Source organism: Tripterygium wilfordii, chromosome 5 (assembly GCF_013401445.1).
Source record: "Tripterygium wilfordii isolate XIE 37 chromosome 5, ASM1340144v1, whole genome shotgun sequence".
Lineage (NCBI taxonomy): Eukaryota > Viridiplantae > Streptophyta > Magnoliopsida > Celastrales > Celastraceae > Tripterygium > Tripterygium wilfordii.
The window spans coordinates 10821062-10833806 of NC_052236.1; the positions used below are offsets into that span (position 1 = coordinate 10821062).

The 12745-nt window shown below is 38.4% G+C and overlaps 2 protein-coding genes across 2 annotated transcripts; one reads left to right on the forward strand and one right to left on the reverse strand.

Moving 5' to 3' along the window:
• Positions 1 to 87: 87 nt before the first annotated feature.
• Positions 88 to 955, forward strand: LOC119998620 (dof zinc finger protein DOF3.5-like). Its single transcript, XM_038845959.1, has one exon. The coding sequence runs from the start codon at positions 251 to 253 to the stop codon at positions 953 to 955; it is 705 nt and encodes a 234-aa protein (XP_038701887.1). The 5' UTR covers positions 88 to 250.
• A 1607-nt stretch (positions 956 to 2562) lies between these two features.
• On the reverse strand, positions 2563 to 8322 carry LOC119998187 (digalactosyldiacylglycerol synthase 1, chloroplastic-like). The gene is made up of 7 exons (XM_038845439.1): positions 7600 to 8322; positions 6353 to 6385; positions 5752 to 5839; positions 4557 to 5041; positions 4199 to 4465; positions 3703 to 4052; positions 2563 to 3400 (listed from the first exon to the last, which is right to left on the reverse strand). Exons 1-7 carry the CDS (start codon positions 8239 to 8241, stop codon positions 2866 to 2868), a joined length of 2400 nt encoding a protein of 799 aa, XP_038701367.1. The 5' UTR covers positions 8242 to 8322; the 3' UTR covers positions 2563 to 2865.
• Between the last annotated feature and the right edge of the window lie 4423 nt (positions 8323 to 12745).

Here is a 12745-nt window from a genome sequence, read left to right on the forward strand (position 1 = left end):
ACGACTTAACACCGACACCGATGTATTAGCCTACGCTGCTACCATCCCTCGTATACATAAAACATTTCCAAGAAAACCCACCTCTAATGCAAACTCATGTGCACCACCTTTCATTCAACGCAACAAAACCCACATCCATTCATCTGCTTAATTCTATATAAACCCTAAATTCAGTCTCTCTACATGTTCTCTACAATTCATCTCTCCCTCCACCTCTCCACAAGAGTGGGAGTGAGTATGCAGGGGATCAATGGAGCGAGGATGGAAATGGAAGTCCAATGTTGATCATCAAACATCACCAAACTGTCCTCGTTGCTGTTCTTCAAACACTAAATTCTGCTATTACAACAACTACAGCTTAACTCAACCAAGGTACTTCTGTAAGGATTGCAGAAGGTATTGGACTAAAGGAGGGTCTTTACGGAACGTCCCGGTCGGCGGCGGTTGCCGGAAAAACAGAAGAGGAAAGTCTGCTGCTGCCTTACGACTATCTACTTGCAGTGAGAACCCTAGGGTGCATAATTCATATGGAAATTCCATGGTTGAGTCTGTTAATGCTGCTGCATTGTCTGATGGATCCCACATCGATCTTGCTCTTGTTTACGCCAACTTCTTGAATCAACCACAGCCGGAACCCAAGAGTTTGGACTCCACAATCCAAATTCCGGATGGTAATATTGATACTCAACTGGATCAGCAGCACAGCAGAGTTCAAGAGTTTATGAGTAATGAGAGTGTGAGTATTGATCATGGACTGCCACCGTTGCCGGGTGAAGAGTTGGTTGGGTCTGACCAAGAGATTTTCTGGTCAAATTCTCAAACAATGGCAAGCCATAGCTTACCTGCAACAGCACAAGAGCCGATACTTGGAGCAGAAGGACAAGACTCATATCTGTTTTTTAGTAATTGGAGTTCATTTGACTTGTCTAGTGATGATACGTACTCCAGGATATGAGAAATTTCGAAAATGCTAAGAATTCTGGTGTTTTTTGTCTCAATTTTCAGAAATCGTAAATTCTGAGATGGACTCTATTTTGCTGAGATGATATGCATATGTTTCAACCATCTTATATGAAATCGTGTGTATTCATCTCAACATTTGGGTAGTTAGACAAAAAACACTAACATCGTATTGCGGGAGGAATTTTGATACGCTTGATTGTTTTTTCTTTTTCTTTTTTTTTGCCCTTCTGTTTGTTTGTTATAGTATGTAAAGAGATCAATACTTACCAAAAAAAACGTATGTAAAGAGATCAAGAAGTTCCTACCAAATCATTAGCCTATGTAATAAACTAAAAAAAAGGATGTATATTCCATAATAAAGTGTAGGTGAGGGTATAATCGAAATAAAGCAAAATCATGGGGACAATATAGACTTTGGTTACTCAAATGCTAGTAAAATGCTTCATTTTTGTAGCATTTACAAAAGTCAAGAAAATGCTGCAAAAATGGTCTCGAAAAACCCTGACCAAACTAGGCCATCATCGTTTTGGTTCTAGCATACTATATCAATGGACCTACCTACCTTCAAAATCTTTTTTTTAACTTTCTATTCTTTTTTCAACCTAGAACTCGGTAGGCGTGTGGAGACAATCCATTAAGCCCAAATTTGAATTAGCCTAGACATGCGCAAATTCATCCGATAACCAGTTAAGTTATCGTGAAGTGATTTCTATTTATATACTCCTTTAAACGTATGCCATGACATACTAGTAACACTGAATATCTTCTCATAATAATATAGAATTAGTTCCCAAGTACTATAATGATAATTGACTACTTTGAACCATTTAATCAGATCTAACTTTTACCTCCTATATTTATGATAACTTTGTATTTGTGAGAGTGTTAATACAAAAAGGGGTGTCTGTGTATATATATAAAGGTGTAAAATAAGAGTTTATGTTTACACCATTGATTTGAAATATGTGGGATCCATAATGGACTCCACTTGTCATCTCATTCATCACACCATTTAAAAGTTATCATTATTTTACACCCTTATTTTAAGCATATTGTAAGCTGTTTAATTAATTTCAATAGTTGTTTGGATCATCATAATCTATTACTATAAGAAGTAAAATTTAATTCCTTTTATTACAGTTTGTGTCTGCATATCTATATACACACATCATACTTCCATATTCTACAACCTATTATTAGTGACTTATTAGTTAAAGCATATTCTATCTAAAATTTTGAAAATATCAACCTTGGTGCATTACATGATCCCAGATGATATGCACATGATCCAATGAAGTGGACAAGCTGCAGTGATTAAGGAGGCTTACCAACTTTGATAAAATCAAAATATTTGTAAACTTGACACAAAACATAGCCCCAAAAACTAAAATGCCTCTTATCATAGACAATTAGCTTGAAAGAATTAATCAAAAGTTTCTTAGAGCTTTATCAAGATTAATTATGCTCATATTTGAGCTCTGATACACATCAGTGATGGCGGCTTAAAACCTATTTTTCGCATCCAATACCAAGAGAATTTGGAGACGGCAACAGCAAGGTCTAAGAGATGAATCTTAAATATGAACAACTAGAAAGATGTGATGGCAGAGGGATAAAACACCCTTTTCAGATTGAAGTGAGACTCATTATGTAAGTTCTATACACTTTGGTCATCTAACTATGCATATTGACAAACAAAAAAAGAGAGAAAAATCTTAACGTGGCCGTCTACGTATCTATGCTAGGAATTGAACACGTGACCTCTAGATTGTATCCTTACCTTACATATTTGAACCTTAGAAACATGTTCGCATGTTGATTGTAGTACTAGAAGAAGAAGAAGGGGAAAAAAAACAGCCCATCAGATGAAGCAGGCCTCTAATAGGTTTCTCCACTTGTGATTTACCAGCCATAGATGGGGTTCTCTACATGTGGAGGCAAGAGGTGCAGATCTTTACAGTGCTGTCTGTTGTAGTCTCGCGTCCCGGGTATTGCTCCAGTACACAGTCGAAGGATTTCATTTCCAGTGAGACAGTAATGAGCAAAAGCCAATCCTCCATCAACCACATCTGACAAGCTAGGTGCTGAAATTGATTTCATCGTGGTCTTTCCATCGGTTTTCCTTGATTTTACGTTGTCTTTTTCATTGTTCAAGACTCTACCAAGCTCAGAATATTCCATAAACCTCTGGGTGGCAGCCTCCCATGAAAGGTTGTACATCTGCTCAGTAGTAAGTGGTTGAGGATCTTTAGCTAGCGCTTCTTTCACCTTGGCAACGAAGTCCTCAGATGTTTTGTAGGTCAAACAGTTTGGGAATGATCTGAAGAAATCATTTGATGGATGATCAGCACATACCACAAATTTCCCCATAGCAAGTGCCTCAGCAGTAGCAGTGCAGAGCACATCGCTGACGCTTGGATTTATGAAAACTTTGTACCTAGAAGCCAAGAGGGAAAAATGTCAAAAAGAAGAGAAGACGTAAGCATACAAAAAGAACGCTTAGAGAAAAACTTCAAAAATATAGTGGTTAATACTATTCCTAGCAAGAAAAAAAGGATTAGAAATGCTTCTGCTAGCTCTAAGGAGAAGCTTGTCTGGATGTGATCATCTTGAGCAGCATATGCTAAGATATATCTTGAATTATTCACTTGATTTACTGGACTCTTAAGTTAACACAATCTGATTCCAAGAAGAAAAACTGAAGCTACAAAAAAGCTGGGTTCCCCAAACGATCCTTACCCATGAAGTGAATCATCTGCATGATCTCTTCCTTTCAGAAAGTTAAGATTCAGATCCAACCTCTTAGCTGCACTCTGAACTTCATTTGCATCCTCTCCATTCCCAAACACATCCAAATTAAAGCCATCAAGATCATTCTTGTGCTTTGCAAGCAAATCTATCAACTCCTTGTATCCCTTTGCCCAGACCATCTTCCCCAAGAAATACACTCCTTTTGAGAAGGCTTGACGCCCAAGTTCCCCTTCTGCTGCAACTTTTTCTCCAATTCTCAGAAACTTGGGGTTCACACCATGGACATTGCAAACTACTGACTTGGGTAAATCCTGAGTGGCGGCAGAGAGGCGAAGTACCTGAATAGTGAAAACAAACATTTAGTCCATGTAATAAGAAAACAGATTAAATAGATATGCAGTTATGTACATAGCTTAGACCAAGCTAAAGTACAATTTAAAATGGAAAACCACCATCACACATCATAAGGGCAGCAATATAATACCTTGTGACAATATGCTCGTATGACCCAATTGTTTATATGTTTGACAAAGAAAGCTTGCAAAGCCCCATGCTTCTCCCTCTTGATATATTCTAAGTAATTTGTGTGGACAATACCAACAACATGGTTGAATTTGTCAGTCCAGCGCCTACCATGATGGTACCAATTTAGGTGTTCTGGTTCTTCCAGGATGGCAATATCAGCATTCTTAGATGGAATAAACTGAGAAGTATCTCCAGTAGGTATAATGCTTCTCCTTTCCTTTGAAAACTACAAACAAGGGGAAGAAAGCTGTGTCATCAAGGACTGAAGTTCGGAATATGAACCAAACACTTATATTCTTAATACACAAATAAGCTACCTTTCCTGGATAAAACGAAATGTTAAAATCAGCCCTGAAGCCAATCCTCTCCTCAAGCCAGTTGCGTATGTAACTCTCCTGCTCTTCTGGTGAACTAAAGGTGAGATTGTTGGGGTAAACAAATTCTTGATCTGATTCGCAAAGCCACGGAACCAGCAGGGTGACATTTTGTTTTGCAGATTTGGCCAAATATGCCGCTCGGAAAAGTGGGTTTACAGCTGTTCCAGTCATCCATGGAAGACTGGCTGTTGTGACAATGGCAACATGCCTTTTCCCATCAGATTGGTCACGCTTTGTTAAGCATGTCCAAAAATCACCCTCATAACAATGCCCTGTACTTTGAAGGACACTAGCTATCCTTAAATCCAGTTCTTCATTGACATTATGATTCTCAAGAATGGAGGATTCTTCCGGAGATAGTGCGCATGATAGAAGTTGGTTTTTGCGTTTGCTACACAAGCTCTCCACTATCTTGTCACAAAAATCTGTAACCATGGTCGAAGCACTATTAACACTTAATAGCAGAGGTGACACCGTCGACTATTATCCACTCGTATTAGATTTTAACATATCCATAACGCAAAAAGGAAAAGAAAAGAAAAAAACTAAGCAAATAAAACCTAGAGAAAGGGGGGGTTAAGAAAAGCTCAACAAAGAAACCACACAACCAGGCAGGCAAAAAAAGAAGAAGCCAAAGAACTGAAGAGCTGCTGGACTAACTACCTGAGAATGTGGTGGCAATAGAAAGACAACAGAGAAGAGAGTTTGAAGGCGTTGGAAACAAAAAGTATCTGAATGGCCTTGCAGATACACTGGAATAGCTACACCATGTAGATTTCGTAAATGTACATAAAGAATGCTCAGCCACCTCTATAATGAAGTTAAAAAATGAATTTAACTGTACAATTTGTTCGATTTCAAGGACTTTTTACACATTTTTTGAGTTCTAACATGAAATTGAATATTGGAAGTAAATTTAAAATTTGCAGTGCCTTTAGCCCAATATGAAAAGTACAGTATGTACACACTTTTTTTGCGATAGTTAAAAGCAACGTTATTCATTAAGAAGAAGAAGAAGAGTATGACTAGTACAAAAGATTTTCCAAGTAAACTTTTTTTTAGCAGGAGGAGAAAAAAAATTCACTCTAGCAAAATAAATAAGCAATTCACCAAAACAAAAACACCAATTAGTTACCTCTTCTAATACCAAGCTGATCCAAAAATGGGCCAGATTGTCTAACCAAATATGCCAAAAGTTCTGGTACATCCAGTGGTTGCACTTCCTGTCTCAGACATGAGAAGAAAAAAAAAAGGTTCAGCAACACCCTCAATATCAATAAAAGTCTTAACGATTAATTCTAAGTTTTTACCGCAGCAAAATCAATAAGCCAAAATTGCAAATAAACAATCAACAGGAGAACCAGTGGTGGAGGTAATAACCATACACTTGTGTGCAGTTATGACCACAGAAGCAATACATCAACAACCAAAGGAAAACCCTCTTCCTAATAACAATATTAACCATGATAATCTTATAATCTTTCCCACCATAAAAATAATGGAAGTCTGCTCTTTGGGCCAGCGGAAAACCCAAAATCAATGAGATATGTTTCTCAAATTAGTATATTCTTTGTCTAATACTGTTTTCTAAAAGTGGGAAGCACGCTCTTGTTGCCCACATTGAGAAGCGTAAATTGAAAATATAAAAAATGAAAATAACGCAGCATATACAACATTAACAACATGTGCCTTATAATGCTTTCTAAAGGTCTCATAAAATAGTTTAGAGGGCTAACCTTTGAATCCAGAGTCTCCCCACAAATTGCTTTCTGCAAAATAATAAACAAAAAAATTCGCTTAAAGGATAAATCCAGCGTTTATGAAAATTCTTAGAATCCAAGCAGGATAAACAACTACTGTAAGCAATTAAACATTGAAGGTGCAATAAGAATAGAATTTTTCCTCTTTAAACGTCCAACAGACAGAGGCGAGCATGTGGTCCTCGTGATAAAGTTAAAATCCTTCAAGATGGATATGAGAGGGAACTCAAGCATCACATCGAATTTCATATCTTCTTTTTATCTTTTTAATTTCTGTTCTACAAGGCTGCACATGAATTATGCCTGATTAGGCAGTGTCATGATGAACACCACAGTAAGTTCCATCACTCAACACAGACATTCATTGCCAACCTTATAAAGAGATGTAAATGGAACTGTCTATATGAAGGTCAGTAGATATAAATATGAGACTACTTGGCCAGTTAGAAAGAAAACGTACCTAAAAAGATAAGCTCAAAATTGGAGAACTAAAAGAACAAGACACAATCTGCCTAAATGTGCCACTACTATCGGCAAACTTGAGCTTTAGTAAAAGGCTTATTTGGTTACTGACCCCTGTTTATGTACACCAACAATGAACCGCCATATTATGAATGATGATAGTAGGCCCCTAATAGAGTATGGTTTACATCATCCAAAATCTCAGGCCCTACTCCCATGGTAAGGAAGAGTGCATCTGTCCATTTTTCCAAGATATTTCAGGCACTCTATTGCATATATACACCTGATCCCTATAACACAAATGTTCATCTGGACATAAAATATCTCACAACAAGCAGCAATAGAATTCAGAAAGGAAAAGAGAGAGAGAGAGAGAGAAGCACAACTTTGACACTATTGGATTAGAAACATGACTTTTATTAACCTAAGTCCCTGATCATAATTCTCCTTCAATCTAAGTTTGCAGAAGCAACATTGCAACAATGAGTTAAAAATTTCCTAGTCATTATTGTTCCACTAAGTCATTGCAGTTGAAAGTTCACAATAACCAAAGTTCCATGGCATATCATCGCAGAGGAAAAAAATGTACAACAAAGAAAACATGCACTAAAACCCAGAATCAAATTCAGTGATACAGATAAGTTCCTCAAAATTCTCAAGCAGTACTCAATACTCATCGTCCATATGACAAACAAGCCACATGACAAATTCGACTAACTCAAACATGCTACAGAGAAGAACAAGGAGAACGAATAGCATACCAAACTGGATTTCACTTTCTCCACAAATTCGCTGTTCTTGAACGCACCGAATAACTCGGCTGAGGAGCCCCGCTTCTCAAGCTCTCTGAGCCTCGTCTTCAACGCCCGTATAGGCTCCCACTCCCCAAACTGGGCCTCCTCCCCCCAAAACTCCCTGAATCTTAACCTACGCCCTCTGTAGACCCTATCAAAATCTATAACCCCACCCCTATCCTCCACCTCGTCAACTATCGCGTTCTTTATTGCCGATAAATCAATCCCCAACTTCGCCCGAGGTCTCCATTTCTCTAAGACTCTCTTACTGAAATCCGGCGCTGAATAAACCCTTCGAAACTCCGATATCTTCGGCTGCAACTTCTTCACGAAGTCGATATCTCCGGATGGCGAGGACCGGATTGCAGGAACCGAAAAGGTGGATGCCGAATTGAAGAAATTCTCGAGCTCTCGATCAAGAGATGAAGCAAGATTCTTGAACGAGTTGGCTCGGTCTCTCATGAGTTGGAGATCCGCATCAGCGGAGTCCCGGACCTCTCTCCATCCTTTCCTTATAAGAGAGAACGCGCTAGAAGATGTTGTCGAACCTTGCGACTCCTTAACCACCGCGGCTCTACGGTTCTGACTGGGAGAATTCAGTATTTCCATTTTCGAGCTGGTTTTTGCTTTCCCTACACGGAATTGGAATCAGAGAGGAGGAGGAGGAGGAGAAGGGATTGGTCGCGATTTAACAGTTGGGATTTTTGTGTCGCAGGTTCCATATCATTCTGGAGAGAATTGGTACGCGTGGACAGACACGTAGGCTTCGGATGGTGACGTGGAGTTTGTCTCATGCGTATCATGTAGTGGCTGGGTTTGATTGGCTACAACAGGGAATATTCTAAACCCCCAAAACACCAAATATGAAATATGCGTCTGCCGCATGATTGGGGGAGGACCAGTGTACGGTGGCAAATAAGATCGGTTCTGTATCAAATAATATCACGCTTGCCAAATATTTACATATTTGGATCGTAATCCGAATTGGAGTTCGGATGTTCTTAATTGACCAAATTCAGATTGATTTAAATCTGAACAAATAATTCAGATAATAATCAAATCTAGATTAAGGTCCAGACAAATAAATCATACAAACTTTTTATGGTTGAACCCGGGACGAGTTTTAGATCGGATAAAAATTTTATGTTTGGATTTGAATTTAGGACATATAACTTATATCAAAACTTTATTTAATCCAAATTGGATAAATTTAATTATTCTGATCGAACATACTTTTGCCACTCCTAAACCATTTCATTATGCATCAAAAAATATGTAAATTTTTCTAAGAGTTGCATAACGAATTTAACGATAATTTTTTTTATTCGTAACATAAATCAAATTTATTGTGATCGAAAACATTTAATATTTTAAATTTATATCCCACAATTTAGACATATCATGACCCATATCCGTGGCGTTAAGCTCGAGTTCCAATACAACCGCGTTGCTGTCGTAGTGTCGTTAACCAAACATTTCCACGTGAATACTAGGCAATTTCAAAAAGTTGTCAAGTCACCTTGCCTAGAAGACAAACTAAGTACACCAAGTTGGAAGCAAAACCCACTCCTTCCATCCACATCCCATTTTGTTTTCACATTATTCAGTGGCTTTCAAGTGTCTCCATGACTCGTTGGCTAGAATTAATTCTAGCCCACCATTATGCCTTTTATGGTTCATCACCATCAAAGATTCCAAGTTGTCATCATTTTCTTTTTCAATGACTTCTCTGTTAATTCCCACATCGATTAGTTCTCCCAATCAAGAGTGATTTGTTCGCTCAGACCCACTCCCTCACATTTAACAAGACCTTTTTTTAGTTCAAGAGAGTTGAGTCTTGACGGAGGAACAAAGTTATACGGATCCGATGTATTCTAATTTTACCTCCAAATCTATATTACATGTGAAATAATCATCGATGCCCACTTGGAGTTTGCTTTTGATTTGGGGTTTAGAAGTATTATTCTAGAAGGGGATTCTCTTATTATAGTACAAGCCATCCGGTCTGAAGCGGATTCTCTATTGAATGCTTGGAGTAGTACGATTAAGGAGATCAGGAATCGTCTGAGTGCTTTTATGTATTGGCAGGTAACTCATGTGAGGAGGTCTGGTAATGAAGCTGCCCACTGTTTGGCAAGGGAGGCTTTAAATATTGGTGATGAAATTGTTTGGATTGAGGAAGGCCCAGTTTTCCTGTTGCAGGCTGTCCAGAAGGATCAAAGGCTCATGTGTCTGTTGGATGTAAAACCAGTAGACTGGAATAATCCCTGCAAGTGAATATTCACAAGAACAACAACAAGTAGTAATCCTCACAAATTTGATTGTATTTCATCAAGAAAGATATCAGAGTTGCTAGTTGCAGAGCTCTCTTTCACAATTTAGCTTCTCCAATATTTTTTCACACTAAGCTTTGCAGCGGCACACACTAATTGAAGACAAAACAACCCTAGAAGGAGAAAAGACCAAATTGGACATAAGGAAAAAGACTAAACAGTACAGATAAAACAAAATACTTAAATAGATAAATGCACAGAAGCCAATTCTAGCCAACACTCCCCCTGAATTGCTTCTGTGAGATCACCCAAGACTGAGGTTTCACCAGACTATCAACAATACTCTTCCAAGGAAACAATGATATGTGCAAAGTGACTAGCTTTCCATTAACCTTCTGCATATCAAGCTGAGGAGACAGAACATGAAATGCAGTGTCAAAGATGTACTCCATGGTACCCATGACTTCCTTCACTTGCACAAAATCTTTACTAACAAATATGGAATCAGCTCCATCCCTATTAATTTCTTCACTTTTCTTGGCAGGGAAGGATTTAATAACAGAGATAGTGAGCTCAAAAACCTTGCCAAGTTTCACAGTAACATGATTATGAACACTATACTGTAAATTCATAGCCAAATTATCAACAAACCTTCCCAACACAACCTTCCAAAAAACTGTCATTCTTGTTTTCAGGACAAAATCTAGATGCATAAAATGCTTATGTTTACTTAAATGCGCTACTTCAACTTCCTCAAATCCTTCAGAAATTATAATAGAGGGAGGTTGTGTAACATTCACAACCTGAGCTATGAGCACATCCTCTTTAGCCATCATTTTTCTGCTTTCAAGACGGTATTCAGAATTGCAGCTATAGTCAATCAATATTTCCATTTGAATTATCTTCAACAACCAATTCACAGAATGTTGCTTCATCTTTGCCATGAGATTGAGACTAGCTCTTTTTGTTGCTATCTGAGGCTGTTGATTATCATGAACCATTGCACTCAACCCTATCCTTCCATTCATGATGGAGTTATCACCCATTGTAGATCCAAGTCCATTGACCATGGCAAACTGACCAAGTCCACCACCCATGGTGTTGTATCCAGCACTTCCCATACCAGAATTGTCCACTATTCCATGACCCACCAAGCTATTGCCACCATTCAGACCTGCGTTGTTATTTGTTGGTATGATCCCATTGACATTTTTTACATCATTCCCCAATAAAGTAGCAACAACAATACCACCACCGGTTATACTAAGTTGGCTTGACATCTCAGATGAAATTTCTGCAAGACTAACACTGGTTTGAGACACTTCCATAATAGACTTCCCCTTTTCAGCATTCTCCTCTTCGGTATTCTTCAATTTTTTGATCTCTTCATTCTTCAAATTTTTAATCTCTTCCTCCATAACAAAGTCCTTTTTCACTTCTAATTTTTCTGGTTCACTCACAGCAGCAAAATTGCAGAATTCATACACTTCCCGACCAATATGTTGTTCTATGTGAGCTCCCCCATTAGCAGAAATAGCTGAACTCCCTTTACACTTAAATTCAATCTGAAAGTTTCTGTGACTCCCCATTGGTATAAACATTACTTCCTTATTTCCATTCTTCTTATCAAAGATCATACATCCACCATCTCCAAACATAAGCTTATAGCCGTTTTCAATCATTTGTCCTATACTCAGTAAATTTTCACTGAGAGCAGGCACATATAACACATTACAAATAACTTTCATACCATCATTAGTACCAATTCTTACTCTACCCTTTCCTTTAGCCTCCATCACATAGCCATTCCCCAAACGAATTTTCGCTGTTTTTGTGTAATCTATAACATCAAATAGTGTCTTGTTTCCAGACATGTGATTACTGCAACCACTATCTAAATGCCATACATTGGGACTACTGATTGAGACCACTTGAGTTGCATAAAATAGATTTTCTTCTGTTTCAGGGAAAAACTCAACAAAGTTTGCCCTATTTTCTGGTTTGAGATAACAATTTCTCTGAATATGTCCAAATTTTTTACAATGATGGCATTGGGGTTTTCCCTTATGCCAACATTCAGAAGCAAAATGACCTATTCTTTGACAAATATCACATTGACGCTTAGAATTATTTTCTGAACTCATACCTTTCTCAGCATTCCTCCAGCTAGATTGATTGCCCTTACCTACATCGTCTCTCATAGATAGTTTGGCTTGGAAGGCTGAATCCAAAGTCTGAGTATACTCTCCACGTCTCTGCCTTCTTTGCTCATGGGCCTCCAAAGATCCAATCAACTCTTCAGGTTTCAACACTGTCAAATCCTTGGATTCTTCTATGGCAGCAACCACCACGTCATATCGCTCAGGTAAACTAATCAAGATCTTTTGGACAATCTTGGTGTCAACAATTTTCTCACCCAAAATCCTCATCTGATTCACCACATCGATAAGCTTCGTATAGAACTCCTTTACTCTTTCTGCTTCATTCATCCGTAAGTTCTCGAACTCTCTGCGTAAATTTTGAAGTTTGATGATGGTTGTCTTGCCATCCCCCTGAAATTCCTTTGCCAGAATATCCCAAGCATCTTTTGCCTGAGTAGCCATAATAATTCGAGGAAATATGGTTGCGTCGACGCCATTCTGAAGCCTGGATAGTGCTTTGGCGTTGATCATTCTATTAGCTTCAAGCTCTTTCTTTACTGTCGTAGTCAGAGAACTCTCATCGTCGGGTTCGTCATACCCATCTGCCACCATTTTCCAAAGGCCCTCAGACATGAGATAAGTGCGCATCCGGACCTTCCACGATCGGTAATCATCTCCGTTGAAGATCGGAATATGATT

Coding starts and splice junctions, on each gene's coding strand:
- LOC119998620 (XM_038845959.1), top strand. CDS start 251: ATGGAGCGAGGATGGAAATGGAAGTCCAATGTTGATCATCAAACATCA.
- LOC119998187 (XM_038845439.1), bottom strand. CDS start 8,241: ATGGAAATACTGAATTCTCCCAGTCAGAACCGTAGAGCCGCGGTGGTT. Junction 4,466..4,556: donor TTTCGTTTTATCCAGGAAAG/GTAGCTTATTTG, acceptor CCTTGTTTGTAG/TTTTCAAAGGAAAGGAGAAG. Junction 4,053..4,198: donor TACGAGCATATTGTCACAAG/GTATTATATTGC, acceptor TTCACTATTCAG/GTACTTCGCCTCTCTGCCGC.